This window comes from Entelurus aequoreus, linkage group LG07 (assembly GCF_033978785.1).
Source record: "Entelurus aequoreus isolate RoL-2023_Sb linkage group LG07, RoL_Eaeq_v1.1, whole genome shotgun sequence".
NCBI classification, from domain to species: domain Eukaryota; kingdom Metazoa; phylum Chordata; class Actinopteri; order Syngnathiformes; family Syngnathidae; genus Entelurus; species Entelurus aequoreus.
The window spans coordinates 61,576,259-61,599,794 of NC_084737.1; the positions used below are offsets into that span (position 1 = coordinate 61,576,259).

General features: G+C 38.2%; 1 protein-coding gene across 3 annotated transcripts in view; it reads left to right on the forward strand.

The window, feature by feature from the left end:
- The window catches only part of LOC133654112 (carbonic anhydrase 6-like), a 44,038-nt gene that overhangs the window by 16,056 nt on the left and 4,446 nt on the right, over nucleotides 1–23,536 (forward strand). Inside the window, exons 1-8 of one of the 3 annotated variants that reach the window (XM_062054142.1) lie at nucleotides 479–544; nucleotides 1,027–1,187; nucleotides 7,784–7,963; nucleotides 10,297–10,445; nucleotides 16,277–16,372; nucleotides 18,656–18,722; nucleotides 18,785–18,942; nucleotides 22,287–22,413. In XM_062054142.1, the coding sequence (XP_061910126.1) occupies nucleotides 1,097–1,187; nucleotides 7,784–7,963; nucleotides 10,297–10,445; nucleotides 16,277–16,372; nucleotides 18,656–18,722; nucleotides 18,785–18,942; nucleotides 22,287–22,413 (868 nt within the window). In that variant the 5' untranslated portion in view covers nucleotides 479–544; nucleotides 1,027–1,096. Of the gene's footprint in view, nucleotides 1–478; nucleotides 545–1,026; nucleotides 1,188–7,783; nucleotides 7,964–10,296; nucleotides 10,446–16,276; nucleotides 16,373–18,655; nucleotides 18,723–18,784; nucleotides 18,943–22,286; nucleotides 22,414–23,536 lie in introns of those variants that run through there. The other 2 variants (XM_062054143.1, XM_062054144.1) reach the window with 2 other exon arrangements.

The window sequence follows — 23,536 nt, forward strand, 5'->3', positions numbered from 1 at the left end:
AGAAATGATTGGAAACTCAAGACAGCCATGACATCATGTTCTTTACAAGTGTATGTAAACTTTTGACCACGACTGTATATCAGATTTTGGAAGAGCCATTTTCTAATTTGGTCCTTCCGACCAAAAAATTAAGTTTGTACAATTGAGTTGACAATGTTCAGTAGAGTTTACAATCCTGATTCACACATCACTATTTATGCAGAAACTTCTCGTAGTTTTACTTGCTGCCTCACAAAGTCACAAAAAGTCTCCTGTAGTCAGGCAGTAAAACTGGTGCCAAATGGTAACCTGTCATTTGGACACTTTTATGAGCTCTTTTTATTGTAAAACAACACATTAAGACACTCACTGATGTTCCCAGCTCACGCTTTGAAACAACATCCAGACCCTAAAAATACCCTTGTGTTGTCAAATAGTTAATACTCTACTAAACCAAGATTGTATTTGGGTGTGAGGACATTTCACTCCTCCTCAGCACACTCATTCGTCAGGTATCCGAGGCGGAGGTGTCGGACATGCTCTAACTGGTACGGATCTAGGACAGGTGATGCATGCTATCCCATTATTCACCATGTTTATTAACTGTCATTTCATGTCAGGAAAAATAATCAAGGTGAATAGCGTGAACGGACTTGTTCCCTTTTTACGTGCAACTAGAAATAGGTCAGCTTTTTTTTGGGTCAATGGCAATCTCAGTCAGCATTTAGCATGTTCTTCATCTGTCTTTTATATGAACATGTCATCCTGAGCAACATATTTTTGTAAGTTTGGGTGCACATTTGTAAGTAAAATTCATAAGTTGTGGTGAATATGTAGGTAGATATTTAGATTTACAAGTATAATAATAACCTTCCTGCAATATCACCCATAAAATGTCTACCCCTTTATTCAGTGCACAGTTTGAAATATACTGAGAGGGTCTGCTTGGGGAAAAAAGCCAGGGCTTTTTTTTTTTTTTTTTTTTTTTTTTTTTAAACATAAAAAGGTTCCAGCACTTCCTTGAATCCCTTCCCTCTCACTTTAAAGGAGGAGAGCAGAACAAGCTCTGCTGTGAGGTGTCACAGACGCCGTGCCGAAAGCAACACCGGACGCAGCGATGTGCTTCAAGTGTGTGTTAGTCTCTGCTTTCTTGCTGTGTGTTGTCATGGCAGGCATTCCCCATGATGACATACACTGGACATACACAGGTAGGAGTTTTTTTTAAATTCTGTTTGGGATTTGTAGTAAAACTGTTTTGATTTGTTGCATAAAACTTGAAGAATATGATGATGAGAATAATGAAGAAATTATATCAATAATAAGAATTAGAACATCTCCAAAAAAACTCATCACAACAGTAACATTTATTATGATGATGATTACTATCATATATGTCATTTTTATATTACATTTTTAACAGCTTTTTAAGTGCTGTACAGCAGTGTTTCTCAACCTTTTCTGAGCCGAGGCACATTTTTTTCATTGAAAAAATTCTGAGGCACACCCCCAGCAGAAAACATTAAAAAATGTAACTCAGCAGCCGATATTGACAATAAAAAGTCATTCTCGCAATTGTTTGATATGACTTTAAACCATAACCTAGCATGCATCACTATATCTCTAGTCTCAAAGTACTGTCATGACCTGTCGCATCACGCTGAGTTTTTGGTGTTTTCCTGTGTGTAGTGTTTTGGTTCTTCTTTTGGGTTCCTATTTTGTTGTTGATTGTCATGTCATGTACGGATGTACTTTGTGGACGCCGTCTGCTCCACACGCTGCAAGTCTTTGCTGTCGTCCAGCATTCTGTTTTTGTTTACTTTGCAGCCACTTCAGTTTTAGTTTTGCATAGCCATCCCTAAGCTTCAATGCCTTTTCTTAGCGGCACTCGCCATTTGTTTATTTTGGGTTAAGCATCAGATACTGTACCTTTTTACATGCAAACCATCGTCGTCGTTCCCGACATCTACAAAGCAATTAGCTACTGGCTGCCACCTAATGATATGGAAGAGTATTACATGGTTACTCTGCCAAGCTCAAGACAGCGCAGACACTCGACAACGGCACATTTGCGGATTATAATTACTGGTTTGCAAAAAATATTTTTAACCCAATTAGGTGAAATTACATAGATTCCCACGGCACACCAAACAATATCTCACGGTACACAAGTGTGCCGTGGCACAGTGGTTGAAAAACACTGCTGTACAGCAACCTTGGCTACCTTGAAAGCCGCCTTATAAAATAAATGTATTATTTAGGGGTGTACCGATATTGGAACAGCGAGTTTTGGCCGATACTGGTTTTTTATCCCTTATTTTTTTATTTTTTTTGTCATAAAAAAATACAATCATGTGTGCTACGGACTGTATCCCTGCAGACTGTATTGATCTATATTGATATAAAATGTAGGAACCAGAAATATTAATAATAGAATGATTTGATAAAAAAAAAAAAAAAAAAAAAAATCTTTTATTTTTTTATTTTTATTCTTTTTATTTTTTGTGCGGCCCGGTACCAATCGATCCACGGACCGGTGGTTGGGGACCACTGTTTTATCCGATACGATATCAGCATAAATCATACATACTTTTAATAATTTGTTGCGTGGAATGTTACAAAAGACCAAATCAAGTATTCATACAGTAATCCTATAACAGATTTAGTCTTTTAATAAAGGATTGATCATTTAGTTTTTGGCGACACCAAATGGTCACAATAATTCGTTAAGGTCATGATGCAGAAAGTTGACACGTTTGTTACTGAATACGTTCTAATACACTGCTGCCTTTAGACTTAAACTTAGACTTACACTTAGACAAACTTTATTGATCCACAAGGAAAATTGTTTCACACAGTAGCTCAGTTTCAAAGGATGGAAAGGGTAAGGATGGAAAGGATAATGCAGGTATTAAGTAGACTAAAAATGTACCATAGTAGCAATATAAAATATAACATATATGTAATATTTACATATCATATATACAGTATATAATATATACTGATATATTATAATATTATATTATATTATATTTTCATATAATATATACAATATATAACAAATCCCAATTAATTATTTATATGTAAGTAATATGCAACTACAGTGGTTTAATTTGCAACTGATATGATTTGATACTTGTTTATGTTGTCAAATGTCACGTTTTAGACCGCGATCTTGTTCAATGAAGGACACTTGTTACGTATGTCTAGCTTGTGCGCTCTTGTGTGCTTAGCTTTTGCGTAACTGCTCGCTCCGAGTAGCCTATACCATGTTTACCTTTTGTAAATGACTTCACTAAAATACAAGAATACACCAACCATGTGTGCTTATTGGAGGATATCTAGATCTCAACTGACTGTCCTGCTATGCCGATGTCATCATTTTGCAGGGTTGCTTGTATCGGAGCAAATATCGAATATTTTAATGCAGCTGATACTTCTTTTTTTTGCTGATATTGGACCGATATCTGATATCAGATCGGGACACCCCTTGTATTTTTATTGTTATTAATTGCAGACTAATCCTGATATGCCAATTAATGCAGCAGTTTTATAGTTAATACTTTCATAAAGTGTTGAGGATGATTAATGGGTTGCAACAGTATCAAGTTGGGCAAGTCATGTCCCATGACTCTAAACTGTCTAATAGTCAGATACAGAAAACAATTATCCAAATCTGTCACTTCCCAGTTTATGAAATATTTTTGACTGGGGTGGATTTTACAATTGCTTAAAAAGTTGTATTTATCAGATGAATCGCAGGGTTGCTGTAGAATAATTTCAATTAATGATGATTAAATAGGATTGCTTTTTAATCAACAGTAATTGTTTCATTTTGCATGAGCAAAAAGAGTGAAGAAAGAAGGGAATATATATATATATATATATATATATATATATATATATATATATATATATATATATATATATATATATATATATATATATATATATATATATATATATATATATATATAAATTCACATGAACATCATGTTAAATGTATTTAATAAAGTGAAGAACGAAGGGAATATATATACTGTACATATATATATTCCCTTATATATATATAAGAAAGAAGGGAATATATATATATATATATATATATATATATATATATATATATATATATATATATATATATATATATATATACAAATTCACATGAACATGATGTGACATGATGATGTTCATGTGAATTTTGACATCCCCAACAGAATTTCAGCAAAACTTGCAAAATTCTTGTTTAGCCCTTTAAAGTTTACTGATAAAAAGTCAATATAAAAAAATATATTATTATTATATTATTAGAAATGATTGTATGTTATGCGTTATGAACCTGAAAAGGCATCACGTTAGTATAGTCCTAAAATCGATATTGCGATATATTATTTTTTCAGAAAAAAACACTGTGTGTGGTTTTGAGAACCTTTATTGTGCAACACTGTAAAATTAAAACATGATGTTGCAAATCCATTTAAACACAGGACAAAGAAAAGGTTTCAAGTATTGGTTTCTTCCGAAAGAAGCCATTCTAAAATGCATTTTAAGTAGTTTTTGACACCCAAGATACAGCGAACAGGAAATACCAGTGTCCAATCAGTAAACTATCAGATGCTGTGAATTACATACTAAGAATCAGGCAGGGCTACTTTAAATAAAGACCATTATTCAAATGTTGTCTGCAGATACTTCAAATGCCTGCAACAATTGGTGCTGTACACATTTTTTTTTCAAATAAAGCAATACATTTTTCAAATGAAAGAATACTTCCAGTATCAAACACACATAGTTCCACTAAAGAACACACAGTATTTCAAGAACCACACCAGAGAGAGTCAAAAGTGCGGAACAGTGCAGGAGGCCGCACATTGAGTTGATTATTTTTGCCAAAATGACTCAAGAGATACAAAGAACAGAACAACCAGTTCTCAGGTGGCATTGCTGATAGTCAACTGCGTGTTTTTCTCTGACGTGGTCAAACAGACCGCTCTTTGCCTGAGTTGTTCACCACTCAGGATTTTGCAATATTAGAATTGCAGCAATTCACACAAATTCAACAATCCTCCTTGCAACTGCATGTGTCCAATCCCTGCATCTTCTCCGCACATTTAGGTCAAACATCGTCATTTCGGCAATCTAATTTGTCTCAGAGCGTCCAATCAATCAAATGTGTCCCTGCGATGGCCTGCATTGACGACCCACATCCTTTTAGAGATGTTGATGTGTGATGATAATCACAGCATTCACCAACAAAAATGACAGCTGATCGCTTTCAACGTTTCCACAGTTTTCTCAACAAAAGCAGCGGTCAACCTTGTGTGATATGTTTTAACTAAGAACACGCACTGTTAAAGATAACAAATTGATAAAGCGACAACTTTTTTTTATTTTGCTTATGTCTGACTGAAGCCGAGAACAGAATGCCATCAGAGTAAAATGGCAACGCCCTTTGAGATCTCCTGATAAAAAAGGTTAATATACAAAAACATGTATTATTATTATTTTGTTTTTAGAAATTATTGTATGGTCTACTGATGGTCAGAAACCAAGTCCAGATAAAAGATGGTTTTCCCCTGCTCCCCCTCTTCGCTTTCAGCCTCGTTTACCGTTACTTATTATACGGCGTAGCTCGTTGCAGCTTGCAACGTGCATTATCTCATGAGGGCAATAGAACTAAAACTTCTATCTTATGTCAAATTTCAATAGTTAATCAATCAATCTGCAGCGCACCTCACCTTCCAGGGGGTGATCAAGGGTGATGGGTCGAATGCAGAGAATCATTTTGCCGCACCTAGTGTGTGCGTGGCAATCATTGGTACTTTAACTTAATAGGACTCAAAATGTGAATAAATGTTTGTCATAATATGAACATGATGTTAAAAGGTGTTTAATAAACACGCGTTAAAGGCCTACTGAAATTATTTTTATTTATTTAAACGGGGTTAGCAGACCCATTCTATGTGTCATACTTGATTATTTCGCGATATTGCCATATTTTTGCTGAAAGGATTTAATAGAGAACAACGACGATAAAGGTCGCAACTTTTGGTCGCTGATAAAAAAAAAAGCCTTGCCTGTACCGGAAGTAGCGTGACGTCACCGGAGGAAGGAGTCCTCACATTTTCCCATTGTTTACAATGCAGCGAGAGAGATTCGGACAGAGAAGGCGACGATTACCCCATTAATTTGAGCGAGGAGGAAAGATTCGTGGATGAGGAAAGTGAGAGTGAAGGACTACAGTGCAGTGCAGGACGTATCTTTTTTCGCTCTGACCGTAACTTAGGTACAAGGGTTCATTGAATTCCACACTTTCTCCTTTTTCTATTGTGGATCACGGATTTGTATTTCAAACCACCTCGGATACTATATCCTCTTGAAAATGAGAGTCGAGAACGCGAAATGGACATTCACAGTGACTTTTATCGCCACGACAATACATCGGCGAAGCTCTTTAGCTACTGAGCTAACGTGATAGCATCGGGCTCAAATGCAGATAGAAACAAAATAAATAAATCCCTGACTGGAATGATAGACAGAAGATCAACAATACTATTAAACCATGGACATGTAAATACACGGTTAATAATTTCAAGCTTGGCGAAGCTTAACAATGCTGTTGCTAACGACGCCATTGAAGCTAACTTAGCAACGGGACCTCACAGAGCTATGATAAAAACATTAGCGCTCCACCTACGCCAGCCAGCCCTCATCTGCTCATCAACACTCTCTCTCTCTCTCTCTCTCTCTCTCTCTCTCTCTCTCTCTCTCTCTCTCTATGTCCACTACTTGCTGTCCATATCCTACCCCCCCCCCCCCCCCACACACACACACACCCCTGATTGTAAATAATGTAAATAATTCAATGTGATTATCTTGTGTGATGACTGTATTATGATGATAGTATATATCTGTATCATGAATCAATTTAAGTGGACCCCGACTTAAGAAGTTGAAAAACTTATTCGGGTGTTACCATTTAGTGGTCAATTGTACGGAATATGTACTTCCCTGTGCAACCTACTAAAAAAAAAGTCTCAATCAATCAATCAATCAAACACCCGTGCTCACCTGCGTTCCAGCGATCGACGGAAGGACGAAGGACTTCACCCGATCATCCGTGCGGTCGGCGGCTAGCGTCGGCTAGCACGTCTGCTATTCAAGTCAAAGTCCTCCTGGTTGTGTTGCTACAGCCAGCCGCTAATACACCGATCCCACCTATAACTTTCTTCTTTGTAGTCTTCATTGTTCATTAAACAAATTGCAAAAGATTCACCAACACAGATGTCCAGAATACTGTGGAATTTTGAGATGAAAACAGAGCTTTTTTGTATTGGATTCAATGGGGTACCGATACTTCCGTTTCAACGATTGACGTCACGCGCATACGCCATCATATATAGACGTTTTCAACCGGAAGTTTAGCGGGAAATTTAAAATTGCACTTTATAAGTTAACCCGGCCGTATTGGCATGTGTTGCAATGTTAAGATTTCATCATTGATATATAAACTATCAGACTGCGTGGTCGGTAGTAATGGGTTTCAGTAGGCCTTTAAGTTGCTCATTCATAATGAAACATGACTAATATAGATTAACAATAAATTATATTTTACTGTGGTTAATCAAAATGAATTCACAGCCACACTATGATTATTCTGATTAAAAATGTTCATGGTCTGACAGCACTAATAGTTGCATATGGCTTATATCGGTCATTACGAGTTACTTTCAGTTCAATATTGGCAGTCAAACAGCCCTACAGTACATCTGTAACTTGACATTGACATATTTGTGACTTGGTACAGAGGGGGGTATGGACCAGATGCACTGGGCCACCAAGTATCCAGCATGTGGGGGTAAGAAACAGTCCCCCATTGACATCCAGAGACGCGGCGTGAGACACAACCCGGACATTTTACAGCTGGAGCTCAGTGGATATGACGCACAGAGAGGGACCTTCCTTATGTCCAATAATGGACACTCAGGTACTGTATGTGTAATGTACTTAACACCTTTACATTGAAAGTTATGCAGATAGATCTAAAACATACTGACTATCCAACATGCATTTTAGTTGCCGGTGGAGTTTTTAGATCTTCTAATTGATTTGAAGAAGAAGAATGAATTTGGGTAGGGTCGGGTACCGATTTCAGTACTTTTATTGGCACCGACCGATCTCTGTCGGTGTTACCAGGTGTCAATTCACGCAAAAATAAATCAGTGTCATATTACGATACCTTTGTTGGAGACCATACACTTGACTTTGACTTTATTTCGATCACCACAACCAAAAATACTTTCTATCTATCCAACTTTAACAAGGTAAAAGGTAGCAAGGTTTCCCCCTCTCTGTTGTACTTATCAAGAATATTTGTTTAGTATTCATTTTTAAATTGAATGATGTTATTGATTTGTTTACTGATTCCACAGACTCAGCCCACAAACTGTTATGCACATGCTTTTAAGAGTTAAGTTAACACACGGCTGCTTTAAATTAAATTTACCCCTCAAGTTATTTTTTTCCATCTCGGCCTTTGAAAACAAATCAGCCAGTTTATAATGTATTTGCTAGAAGAAGGCTTCCATGTTCTGGAATCAGATTCTTGGGACAGATGAAACCAGTATGTATCGAGATGATGGAGAAAAAAAAAAGTATAGCAAGGCAAAGGAGCGTCTCATAATCCAAAGCAAAACACATAATGTGTTATGTCAGGTGGAGATGGCCTATGTGGAACGTGTCTATTAATGATGTTGAAAGGATAGATGGAAAGCAAGGCAATGCAATTTTATTTATAGAGCCCAATTTGTACACAAGGCAATTCAAAGTGCTTTACAGAAAATCAAAAGAAGGAAAAATTGTTCAAATTACAATCAGAAAACACAATTGTCAATAAAACAATCATAATTAATTAAAATAAATCAAATGCTGTAGATAGAATAATTTTTTTAAATTAAATAAATTGTCATATGCAAAATTAAAAAAAAGTGTTTTTAGCCTGGATTTGAACATTGCCAACGTTGAGGCCAGTCTCACATCTTCAGGAAAACTATTCGAGATTTTAGGAGCAAAAAACTGAAACACAGTTTGATCCTGACTCTGGGCACAAGCAGGAGACCACTCCCTAATGTTCTTGGAGATCGAGATGGTTCATATGGCTCTAACACAAGACTTGCACTCAAGGAGAGCTCTTTTGAAGTCTATTCTGTGAGCAACAGGAAGTCAGTGCAGTGACTTAAGCACTGGACTTATATTTCCTGGTTCTAGTCAGGACTCGAGCAGCAGCATTCTGGATGTACTGCAGCTGATTTACAGCTTGTTTAGAGAGCCTAGTGGGAAGGCCATTACAGTAGTCTAACCTGCTGGAGAAAAAGACATGGATTAGTCTTTCTAAGTCTTATTTAGACATTATTCTTCTGGATTTGGCAATGGGTTTCAGGTGGTAAAATGCTGCTGAAGGTTTTGACTTAATGTGGCTGGTGACAGTTATGTGGGCCAAAGACAATGATTTCAGTTTTGTCTGAGTTTAGCTGAAGAAAATTGTTTTGTATCCACACACTGATCTGTTCAAAGCAGTAACAAAGGGAATGAACAGGCCAACGTTCACCTGTAGATCTGAGTGTCATCTGCAGAGTTGTGGTAGGACACATTGAAGCTGCGTATTAGCTGGCAGCATGTACAGGTTGATAGGGGTCCCAAAATCAAACCCTGAGGAACCCCACAGGTCATAGCCATTTGGTCAGAGACACAGTTACCCATTTCAACAAAGTATGTCCTGTGTTTGACATAGGACTTGAACTAGTTAAGAACAGAACCAGATATTCCCACCCAGTTTTCTAACCTCTGTATTAAGATAGTATGGTCAACTGAGTCAAAGTTAGCGCTCAGGTCCAGCAGAACCAAGACTGAGACTTTTCCTGCGTCTTTGTCCAGGCGGATATCATTTGTCACCTTGATCAGCGCTGTTTCAGTGCTGGGGTGGGGCCTAAAGCCTGATTGGAAATGATCAAACACATTGTTAAACAGGAGAAAATCACTAAGCTGTTGGTATACAACTTTTTCTAGGACTTTGCCCTAAAATGTCAGGTTTGATATGGGCCGATAGTTCTTCAGTACTGTGGCATCAAGACCAGCCTTCTTTAGCAGTTATTAAGGCCATTGACAATATTCCAGTCTGAAGTGAGATGTAACTAGATGATTGAATTGTGGTAACAAACTGCTCAGCACAAATAATACAAATCTAGTGGGTAACTCATCAAGGCAGCATGTTGAATAAAGTGCTTAACTTACCTGAATAGTTGACCATTTTGTTTCAATCAGTCCAAATCGACCTGCCCCCCACCATGAAGATCACAAAGGGCCTCCCAGGAAAATACACAGCTGTTCAGATGCATCTGCACTGGGGCGGCTGGGACCTGGAGGCCAGCGGAGCAGAGCATACCATCGATGGCATCCGCTACATGGCAGAGGTAGACTAAATAAACACATCCATATAAAGCAGCTTTGAAGGCAATACACTTCAGTGGTGACAGATGAACATGTGAAACCCAAACATCCCCTCTGGATGAAAACATATCAATTTGTCAAAGTGACAGTGTGTGCGGGTATTAGGTGCTGACATAGAAGAAATCAGAGGTGGGACCAAGTCATTGCTTTGCAAGTCACAAGTAAGTCTCAAGTCTTTGCCCTCAAGTCTCGAGTCAAGTCCCGAGTCAAGACAGGCAAGTCCCGAGTCAAGTCCAAAGTCAAGACTGGAAAGTCTCAAGTCGAGTCCCAAGTCCTGCATTTTGAGTTTCGAGTCCTTTCAAGTCCTTTTAACCACAGACTAATATTTTTACACAGATTGTGTATGCTTTTAAAACGCTGTATTTATTTATTAAAACAAGTGCATTTGAAATTGCAAGAAAAAAAATAGTGCTGACATTGCAATTCATAATAGCACTATTAACAGTCATTTTAATAGTTTAAACAATTTTAAACATTTAACTCATTCCTTTACAGAATAAACACATTTGCAAAAGCAAACATTAACATACTATTGGTTGTATTTTATGAAAATAATATTACCAGAGTTGAGAAGGAGCAAAGATCTTCAATATTTGTATGTGAGAATCACAAATAAATCTTCTGGGGGAGGATGACGCCCCTACAGGGGTTTGCTTTACAAACTTTCAGCCCCATCTAAAACAAAATTCACCAGCCGCCACTGATTATGATGCATTCTCATTTTAGGCAAAGTATAAGACAATACTTTCTTAACAGTATAATTGTAACCAGGAATAAGTCTTCAAGTAACAATATTCAAATACTAACATTGTTAGGTAAGACAGCATTTGGTTTTATTCTGAATGTAGTGAAACAGATTGGTGGTTTTAGCTGATATAAAGACTTTCAGGTGTTTGTATATGTTGAAGTATTTGGCAGACGCTTTTATCCAAAGCGACATACATAAAAAATACATACATAACAGTCACTGTAAACATGATCATTTAAGGGAAGAATGTAATACAAAATATCAATACAAAGTGCCAAGACAGAATAAACTCTCTGCTGCTGCAGCAACAGAGATACAGTCTATAAGATATATAGATATCTAATGTATTCATACATTGTTTATGTAGGATATACGCATGTATATATAACCTAATCATATTGTTTCTTCAATTTAAAAATAGCTTACTGTTTTTTCCCCTTTCTCTGGGATTATATTCCCAGTTTTGATCTCGGACGTCTGGTCACTTATAGCGTATTAGAATATTATATTACTGTTAAGCAAACTATGAATAATAAAACTTGCCAAAACATGTGTCCTTTGTCATAGCTACACGTATGACAAAAAAGCATGTGGAAATGAGTGGTATTCAGTGAGGTAAGATGAATTAAATGCGCTGACAGTTCATTGCTCCTGCCAAATGAATTGCACTGAGTGGAGCGGATCACCACTCCAAGATGGCGGCCCCGCGTCTCGTCTGCGCCAGTAGGCAGTAGCGCTCGATGCTGCGTACCCTTATAACAGGGGTCGGCAACCCAAAATGTTGAAAGAGCCATATTGGAGCAAAAATACAAAAACAAATCTGTCTGGAGCCGCAACAAATTAAAAGCCATATTACATACAGATAGTGTGTCATGAGATATACATTGAATTGAGATGACTTAAAGGAAACTAAATTAGCTCAAATATAGCTAGAAATGAGGCATAATGATGCAATATGTACATATAGCTAGCCTAAATAGCATGTTAGCATCGATTAGCTTGCAGTCATGCAGTGACCAAATATGTCTGATTAGCACTCCACACAAGTCAATAACATCAACAAAACTCACCTTTGTGCCTTCACGCACAACGTTAAAAGTTTGGTGGACAAAATGAGACAGAAAAAGAAGTGGCATAAAACACGTCCTAAAAAGTCGGAGAAAGTTATACATGGAAACAAACTAAGGTGAGTTCAAGGACCGCCAAAATTAGTAGGACAAAACGGCGCTCGCCAAATACTCGAATCAGTGAAGCATGTTTAATACAAACAGTGTGATTTATAACAACTAGGGAGGTTTGTGTCATGTTTGTCCTCCTACAGAAACCATATTAAAACAAATTTATTTTTTTCCCCCTCATCTATTTCCATTTTTCATACATTTTTGAAAAAGCTTCAGAGAGCCACTAGGGCGGCGCTAAAGAGCCACATGCGGCTCTAGAGCCGCGGGTTGCCGACCCCTGCCTTATAAGATGTCTATGGTTATAACGTTAGCAGTGAGTTTACAGCCTCACTGATTTAACGACACAGCAAATAAAAGTCACGTTACTTAGCCAATAAACGTTAGCTTACATTCAAAACTTACCCTTCTTTGTGCAACTTCAAATGTCGAACGAAGTTGGAAGTTGTTGCGTCTCCGTCTGTAATATTCCACCTGCGTGATTTGCATAGGCAATTCTTTTTTTGTTGACCAAGTCGTAGTTTTTATACCCGAACGAAACCAACTTTGGCATAATTGTTTCTCACTGCCGCATTGTTTGACAACTCATGTTCGGTGGTTGTCCTGCAATTTGATTGGATGAGAGCTGTGTGATGAAAACAATGTAGATGTAATTTGATTGGCTGTTGTACTGACAGCACACCAGCTGACACGCAGCACACACGCTTATAGACAGACACACACGTATAAAATGAAAAATACGGAGCGCTCCCAAATAACTTTTTAAGCTTTAGGTTTTGGGGAAAGTAGCAAGTCATGTCAAGTCAAAAGGCTCAAGTCCAAGTGAAGTCACAAGTCATTGATGTTAAAGTCTAAGTCGAGTTGCAAGTCTCTTTACATTTTGTCAAGTCGAGTCTAAAGTCATCAAATTCATGACTCGAGTCTGACTCGAGTCCAAGTCATGTGACTCGAGTCCACACCTCTGGAAGAAATAGTATAACTTCTTTTTTTTAAGTGTAGCACACATTATACATAATTGTAACACATTATTTATGGTGCATACTTTGTATCATTTTCCAGACTAAATTAATGAATCTGTTAATTTTACATTCAAACATGAGTTCCTTTTTTTTTTACTGCACCTTCTCTAAAGTCTTCTGATGTCTCCTAGCTTACTTTACACTTTTGTTCTTCCTTGGAAAACCTTAGATAGTCCAAGTTCAGTAAATTTCTGCAACACGAAAAATGATCATCTAATTTTGGTGGATTTGACTAAAACCAGAATAGAAGTAGTGATCATATTTATTACATGAAAAAGAGTGTTTGTTTGGTTGAGTATTCATTACAATTGCCAATACAATAGTATCTCAATTAATTGTTTCTGTGATGGCGCTCTTAACTCAAAACACTAGTATCTCAAGTCAAAATCTCCCATATAAATCAATTGAAAGCTATTTTATTTTGCTGCTTGGCTTCCCCCAAACAGCACAATTTTAACATGTAGCATGCCTTTAAAACAAAGTTTTAGACAAGAAAATAATGTGTAAAAACATAATACAATGTACTACTAACTGTACTTTATAGAAGTAATACTAATGTACAGCATTTTCTTTGGCGAGCGGACTTCTACGGTATCTTTTCAGCAGATTCTCCGTCAAACACACCATTAGCTGCTATTCTATATTTTCATGGATAAATATTCGCCATACAGATGTATTTTTTTGCATCCCTGGCTGGCGTTAGATTCTTCTGCTTCAGTATGGTGTAGACCAGCAATGATACTCTCAAATTGCTTCGCCAATCTGCAACACGCTCGGTCATGTTTTCGATTATTTATTTTATGAATTTAAAGAATATCATCCTCTTGTCGGGCTTGGTCAAAAGGATAGGAATCAGATGCAGAGTAGGGAATATTTTGACAGGCTTTTATTTTGACAGCTTCCTTTCACCTCCAGAGTCAAGGTAATACAATATCTATATTAACAAAAACTAGACGGCGAAAAAGGTTAAAAAAAATAGGAACAACCGAAAATCACTCCGAAAGGAGGAAAACACAAAAACAAAGACGAACTATAATTGGCGCCGTATATGCTATAAAATGTGTTAACACAAAAACGCTCCAACAGGAGGAAGAAACAACGGCTATGAAAAATTCTACACTTATCTAATCTAATAGTTCAACAAAAAATGTCACTCCAAAATTTGAGGAAAGAATGAAAGAAAAAACTGATAACTCACCACTTCGGCTGAATAAACTAAATAACAAAAAAAATCACTCTGCTGAGGAGGAAAAAAGGAAAACTCAAAATAGCAACGAAGGAATTCAGGATCAAGGAATATAAACACAAGACGAGGCAAGGCAAGGCAAGGCATGGACATGGACATGGATGCTAGAAAGGCACGAATACACGAGACAATCTGGCACAGAACAAGGGGAGACGTGGGCTTATAAAACATAAGAGGGTAATGGGAAACAGGTGGAAACAATCAGGGGTCAGGGATGACGTCAGACTGATGACACAAAAGGAAGGACAAGTGATCTGACACGAGAGGAGTTACTTTTCAAAATAAAACATGCAATTCACAAGACAGAAGAAACCAAGACAAGACATCCCTCACCGCGGTGTGACACCACTTTTTCTCAGCACTGTCCTTTGCACTCACTTTCTTCCTTTCCATGTTTGGAAAAACCAATGTATGTCGATCTTTAGCTATGAGCTAATGCTAGCGAGTAAAAGCAGATGTTTTGGTCTGATCATACAGGGTTCACTGTGACATTTGCATCTCCAATTAATGGCGGGGGATGCTTGTGACTCAAATTTTTGCTCACAACTTAAAGTATAACAGTTAACTTAAAGACAGCTCTTATCTCAAAACACTCTTGTCATGTCTGTGTGATCATGTTTTATTTTGGTTATGTTCGGTTTGGTTTTTGGACTCTTTGTGCACTCTTGTTTGTTTTGTTACCATAGCAACCCATTAGTTTCACCTGTTTCAAGTTTTGCACTCGCGCACCTGTTGTCAATCATGTCTGTATTATTTAAACCGATAGTTGCCAGGAAGTCAGCCTGGCGACATTAACTCTGATACCTCCATGATTACGCGTCCATGCCATAGTTCTATGATCTTTCCATGCTTGACCAAGTAAGTTTTGTTTCATGTCCTTAGTCTGTTTATGTGTTAATTTTGTTCATAGCCAAGTTTGTACTTCCGCCCTTGTGCGCGCCTTTCGTTTGTTCCTTTTGTTAGTGTTTGAATAAATATGTACTCACCTCCAAGCCATGTCCGATCCAGCTTTACTTGCATCTCGGGAAAACAAAACCCTCACAGTCCACGTATAGTCGACTCTTAAGTTTGGCAACTCTGTAATTAATAATAATAATAATAATAATAATAATAATACATTTTATTTCTAGGCGCCTTTCTAGACACTCAAGGACACCGTACATCCGTTAAAAGCAGTGCAACACAAACAATAATAAAAAAAAGTGGGAAATAATAATCAGATCAGGCTAAAATACAACAATAACACAGTGCAAATGAGGTCTTTCTTATATAATTAAACTGAATATGCATTAGTTCCAGTGACATACATTGATAATGTGACAAAAGACAATTAAACCCTTTTGTTTAAAGCTTTTTTTAAATGTTGTGTTGAAAAGTGCTTTTCAAAACCCACTATGTGTATGTAGCTTTGATGCTAACAGATACACTATGTCAGAGTTAATAGACACACTACTGTGTACTTTATCCACTTTTTCCATATAATGTCCACTGTAACTCTGCACTTCTCCAACGTAATAGATAGAATATATCACAGGCAACAACATAACAAAAAACTGAAATGCTCATTTGGTATTCTGCGGCTGTTCTCTCTGTTGTCTTTCAGCTCCATGTCGTCCATTACAATTCGGCCAAGTACAAGAGCTTCACTGAGGCCAAAGATAAATCAGACGGGCTGGCAGTACTCGCCTTTTTCTACGACGTACGTTTCCCTTTCCTCTCCATGTGTGGCGTTTGCTTTTGTATCTCAATCACGCTCTGGACGTGTACAATATACACTGCAAAAAGTCAGTGTTCAAAAACAAGAAAGAAAGGGGGAAAAAAATTAGGGGTATTTTACTTGAACTAAGCAAACTTATCTGCCAATAGAACAAGAAAATTTGGCTTGTCAAGACTTTCCAAAACAAGTAAAATTAGCTAACCTCAATGAACCCAAAAATACCTTAAAATAAGTATTTTCTCACTAATAACAAGTGCACTTTTCTTGGTAGAAAAAAAGAGACCTTTTTGCTCAATATGTTGAAAAATATTCTTAAATTAACTACCGTATTTTTCGGAGTATATGTCGCACCGGAGTATAAGTCGCACCTGCCAAAAATGCATTATAAAGAAGGAAAAAAACATATATAAGTCGCACTGGAGCCCGGCCAAACTATGAAAAAAAACTGCGACTTATAGTCCGAAAAATACGGTAAATGCTAGTGCAGTGGTTCTTAACCTGGGTTCGATCGAACCCTAGGGGTTCGGCGAGTCGGCCTCAGGAGTTCGGCAGACCAACTGCCGCAAAGGTCAATAAACACCCGACTCATCGTGTAAATAAAAACTTCTCCCTATCGGCGTATCATGTATACCCCCAAACAATGTTCCCTCTAATTTTCCATATGCGTGAGCAAACGCAAAAACTCCTTCAATGGAGCACATATGAGCGACGTCAGATGTGCACAATGTGGCCACACCAGCAGCACACCTGTCCCAAACCTGACTAAATACCAAGTTAAATGTTTTATTATTATAATCAAATGACAGCAGTAATTTCCGTGGGATTTTTATCCCTTTCCGATATCGCATTTAATTCCCACTAAAACATCCACATGTTGCACAATGATATGTAAACATGGGATCATGTGTACAATCCTGTAACGTTCTGTTTGTAACATCTTTATTAGTATTTCTTTAATATAATTACATCATTTCATGATTAATATTTATGAATTAAGATTAAATTAAGAAAAAAACATTTGATTTTACAAGGGTTCGGTGAATGCGCATATGAAACTGTTGGGGTTCAGTGCCTCCAACAAGGTTAAGAACCACTGTGCTAGTGCCATTATCTTGACACAATGATATGCGCTCGGCATTACATTTCTTGAAACCAGCAAACTTATACTAAAAAATTGTTTATTGTTCTTAATGGAAAGGCAACAAGGCAACCGCTTGTTACTCTCGGGGTCTCCTAGCCGCTCAGGCAAATCACATTGTCTAAAAATGCATTTTCCCATCCATAACATGACATCATCACGCCAAGTGTGTGCTCTTTCAGTCAATTAGTGTGCAAGGAATATATCAGATATATATATATCTGATATATATATATATATCTGATATATATATATATATATATATATATATATATATATATATATACAGCCCGGCCCCCGGCCAAATTTTTTAAAATTGTAATTTTGAAGAATTTATCTGATTGTGCATGAACTATTTCTGTTCAAAATAGTTTGAAATGTCACATCTAAAATGTTTAAATATTAACTGTCCGTTTACTGTGCCGTGCCAACTGTACTACTTTATGAGTATGTATTTTCTATTGTTTCAATGACAATAAAACAGCAAAGTCCATTTGGCTGTCATCTGTTTTAAATATGAGACACAATTGTGTCAAAATCATGATTTTTTTTGTTCATGCTTGAAATAAGAAATTATTACTTTAAAAAAAGTAGTTTTATACTTGTGAGTGTTGATGACACTGGTTTGCAACAGTTGATATTCTAGATTCAAGCATGTTTTACTCAATATAGGTCATAAAAAAGCTGTAATATCTTACTGAGATAATTTAGGACCAAAACACTAAAAACAAGTAAAACACTAACATAAAATCTGCTTAGTGAGAGGAATTATCTTATTAGACAGAAAATAAGCAACTATCACCCTTATTTGAGATATTTAATCTTACTTAGATTTCATTTTTTCCAGTGTAAGACTATTGGACCCGGTTTTGTGCTAAGTTTGCTCCCTAGAGGAATGCGTTGAATCTCAGGCAGCCAATGATGTGTTCATCGCTATGGTAACAACAGCTATCATCCCATGTCATATCACTGGTGGCAATAATTAGAAATTATTACAGCAGGGAAACACGACCTCCTGATCGAGTGTGTATTAAAATAGTCAGATAATCTTGGCCCTCTTGTAGAAAAGGTCATACATGCACACTATCACGCGATCTGCTGCTAATGACTTGTTGCTGCATTGTCAGGACGGCCATTTTGAGAACACCTACTACAGTGATTTCATCTCCAACCTGGCCAACATCAAATATGCAGGTAAGTCATGTGGGAAGCACAATACTGTGACGTCAGTCGGATTTGAAAATGGACTCTGGCAGGTCAGTCCATGAACATTTCAAGCCTGAACGTGCGCTCCATGTTGCCCGAGAACATGAACCATTTCTTCAGGTACCAGGGCTCCCTCACCACTCCTCCCTGCTACGAGAGCATCCTGTGGACGGTGTTCGATACCCCCATTACTCTTTCACATAACCAGGTAACCAAGAAGGATTATTCATATCCGTGTTGCACACCGGCAAAAAACAGGGTGGTAACTTCTGTCAATGCACCTCTACGACAGAATAGTAACTTCTGCCAATGCACCTCTATGCCAGAATAGTAACTTCTGTCAATGCACCTTTATGCCAAAATAGTAACTTCTGCCAATGCACCCTTATGCCAGAATAGTAACTTCTGTCAACGCACCTCTATGCTAGAATAGTAACTTCTGCCAATGCACCTCTGTGCCAGAATAGTAACTTCTGCCAATGCACCTCTATGCCAGAATAGTATGTTCTGTCAATGCACCTCTATGCCAGAATAGTAACTTATGTCAATGCACCACTATGCCAGAATAGTAACTTCTACCAATGCACCTCAATGACAGAATAGTAACTTCTGTCAACGCACCTCTGTGCCAGAATAGTAACTTCTGCCAATGCACCTCTATGCCAGAATAGTAAGTTCTGTCAACGCACCTCTATGCCAGAATAGTAACTTCTGTCAACGCACCTCTATGCCAGAATAGTAACTTATGTCAATGCACCACTATGCCAGAATAGTAACTTCTACCAATGCACCTCAATGACAGAATAGTAACTTCTGTCAATGCACGTCTATGCCAGAATAGTAACTTATGTCAACACACCTCTATGCAGAATAGTAACTTATAACTTCATTCAATGCACCTCTATGCCAGAATAGTAACTTCTGCCAATGCACCTCTATGCCAGAATAGCAACTTCTGCCAATGCACCTCTATGCCAGAATAGTAACTTCTGTCAATGCACCTTTATGCCAGAATAGTAACTTCTGCCAATGCACCTCTATGCCAGAATAGTGACTTCTGTCAATGCACCTCAATGACAGAATAGTAACTTCTGTCAATGCACCTCAATGACAGAATAGTAACTTCTGTCAATGTACCTCTATGCCAGAATAGTGACTTCTGTCAATGCACCTCAATGACAGAATAGTAACTTCTGTCAATGCACCTCAATGACAGAATAGTAACTTCTGTCAATGCACCTCAATGACAGAATAGTAACTTCTGCCAATGCACCTCGATGCCAGAATAGTAACTTCTGCCAATGCAGCTCTATGCCATAATAGTAACTTCTGTCAATGCACCTACATGCCAAAATAGTAACTTCTGTCAATGCACCTCTATGCCAGATTAGTAACTTCTGTCAACACACCTATATGCTAGAATAGTAACTTCTGTCAATGCACCTCTATGCCAGAATAGTAACTTCTGCCAATGCACCTCTATGCCAGAATAGTGACTTCTGTCAATGCACCTCAATGACAGAATAGTAACTTCTGTCAATGCACCTCAATGACAGAATAGTAACTTCTGTCAATGCACCTCAATGCCAGAATAGTAACTTCTGCCAATGCACCTCTATGCCATAATAGTAACTTCTGTCAATGCACCTACATGCCAAAATAGTAACTTCTGTCAATGCACCTCTATGCCAGATTAGTAACTTCTGTCAACACACCTATATGCTAGAATAGTAACTTCTGTCAATGCACATCTATGCCAGAATAGTAACTTCTGCCAATGCACCTCTATGCCAGAATAGTAACTTCTGTCAACACACCTATATGCCAAAATAGTAACTTCTGTCAATGCACCTCTATGCCAGAATAGTAACTTATGTCAATGCACCTCTATGCTAGAATAGTAACTTCTGCCAATGCACCTCTATGCCAGAATAGTAACTTCTGTCAACGCACCTCTATGCCAGAATAGTAACTTCTGTCAATGCACCTATATGGCAAAATAGTAACTTCTGTCAACACACTCCTAAGAAATAACAGTAACTTCTGTCAGCGCACCCCCATGACAGGGTGGTAACTTATGTTGACACACTCCTATGAAAGAACAGTAATTTCTGCCAAAGCACTTCCATGACATGGTGGTAGATTCTGTCAATTCAACTATATGACAGGGTGGTAACGTCTGTCAACCCACCTCTGTGACAGGTTGGTAACTTCCGTCCCTGCATCTGTATGGTAGAGTCATAATTTCTGTCAGTCAATCAATCAATCAATGTTTATTTCAGTGTACCTCTATGCCAGGAAGGTAACTTCTGCCAATGCACCTCTGTAACAAGGTGGCAACTTCTGTCAACACATCTCATTGACAGACTAGTAACCTCTGTCAGTACACCACACTGGCAACGTGGTAACTTCTGTCAATAAACCTCTAAGAAAGAACAGCAACTTCTGTCAGTGCACAGGGTCGTAATTTCTGTCAACACACTCCTATGAAAGAACAGTAATTTCTGTCAAAGTGGTAGATTCTGTCAATGCAACTATATGACAGGGTGGTAACGTCTGTCCACACACCTCTGACAGGTTGGAAACTTCTGTCAATTCACCTCTATGACAGGGTGGTAACATCTTTCCCTGCATCTCTATGGCAGAGTCAATACTTCTGTCAGTGTACCTTTAATGCCATGATGATAACTTCTGTCAATGTACCTCTATGACAGGATGGTAACCCCTGTCAATAGAGCTCGGTAAAAAAGGTGGTAACTTTTATCAATGCAACTTTATGACAAAAGAATAACTTCTGCCAATGTATCTCAACGACAGGGTGGTAATGTCATGTCAACACATCTCTTTGACAGTTTCTTCTGTCAATGCACCTCTATGACAATACAGTGACACACTTGGCGGTAACTTCTGTCAATGCACCTCTATGACATTTTGGGGAAAACATTGACAACCAGCTCTTTGACGCTGAGAACTCTGAAAAAGTTGAGTAGCGGAAGAGCTCTGTAAAGTTTTGGGAACTATTTGTAAAATGAGGGGAGGATGCATTCCATCCAACCTCTATGACAGAATAGTAACTTCTGTCAGTGCACCTCAATGACACGATAGTGAGACACCTCTTTGACAGGAGGGTAACTTCTGTCAATGCACCTCTATGACAGGACAGACACTTTACTCAATGCACCTCTATGTGGGTGTCCACACCTTTATTACAGGGTGGTAACTTATGTCAATACACCACTCTGACAGGGTGGTATCTCCTGTCAACACACATCTACAAAAGGATGGTAACTTCTTTCAACACACCTGCACGACAGGGTGTCATACACATCAACAACACATCTCTATAAAATATAAACAATATAATATAAACAATAATTGTCCTGTCAATGCACCTCAAACACAGAGCATTGTAACTTAACAGAAACAATGCAACACAATACAAACCTGAACCAGTTTTTATAGAGGCGCTTGGCTGTTGTTTAGCTTTTATAACTTTTGTGTGCCTCTACATCAAGATTTAAGCTCCACCCCTTTGGACATTGTTGCGCTCAGATCAGGAAACTGGAGAGCACCCTGATGGACATCCACAACAAGACTCTGTGGGACGACTACCGCATGGCTCAGCCCCTAAATGACCGAGTGGTGGAGTCGTCTTTCCTGCCACGACTTGGGAAAGGAAGTGTGTATCTCACGAATATCTGACCGCTTAAAGGCCTACTGAAATTAATTTTTTGTATTTAAACGGGGATAGCAGATCCATTCTATGTGTCATACTTGATCATTTCGCGATATTGCCATATTTTTGCTGAAAGGATTTAGTAGAGAACAACGACAATAAAGATCGCAACTTTTGGTATCTGATTTAAAAAAAGCCTTGCCCCTACCGGAAGTAGCGTGACGTAGTCAGTTGAAAGGCTCCTCACATTTTCCTATTGTTTTCAATGCAGCTAGAGCGGTTCGGACCGAGAAAGCGACGATTACCCCATTAATTTGAGCGAGGATGAAAGATTCGTGGATAAGGAACAGTAAGAGTGAAGGACTAGAATGCAGTGCAAGACATATCTTTTTTTGGTCTGACCGTAACTTAGGTACAAGCTGGCTCATTGGATTCCACACTCTCTCCTTTTTCTATTGTGGATCACGGATTTGTATTTTAAACCACCTCGGATACTATATCCTCTTGAAAATGAGAGTCGAGAACGCGAAATGAACATTCACAGTGACTTTTATCTCCACGACAATACATCGACGAAACACTTTAGCTACGGAGCTAACGTGATAGCATCGTGCTTAACTGCATATAGAAACAAAATAAGTAAATCCCTGACTGGAAGTATAGACAGAAGATCAACAATACTATTAAACCATGGACATGTAACTACACGGTTAATGCTTTCCAGCCTGGCGAATGTTAACAATGCTGTTGCTAACGACGCCATTGAAGCTAACTTAGCAACCGGACCTCACAGAGCTATGCTAAAAACATTAACTATCCACCTACGCCAGCCAGCCCTCATCTGCTCATCAACACCCGTGCTCACCTGCGTTCCAGCGATCGACGGTGCGACGAAGGACTTCACCCGATCACAGATGCGGTCGGCGAGACGGAGGAAGTTAAGGTGAGTTTGGCGGCTAGCGCGTCTGCTATCCATCTCTGTCCTCCTGGCTGTGTTGCTGTAGTCTGCCGCTAATACACCGATCCCACCTACAACTTTCTTCTTTGCAGTCTCCATTGTTCATTAAACGAATTGCAAAAGATTCACCAACACAGATGTCCAGAATACTGTGGAATTGTGAAATGA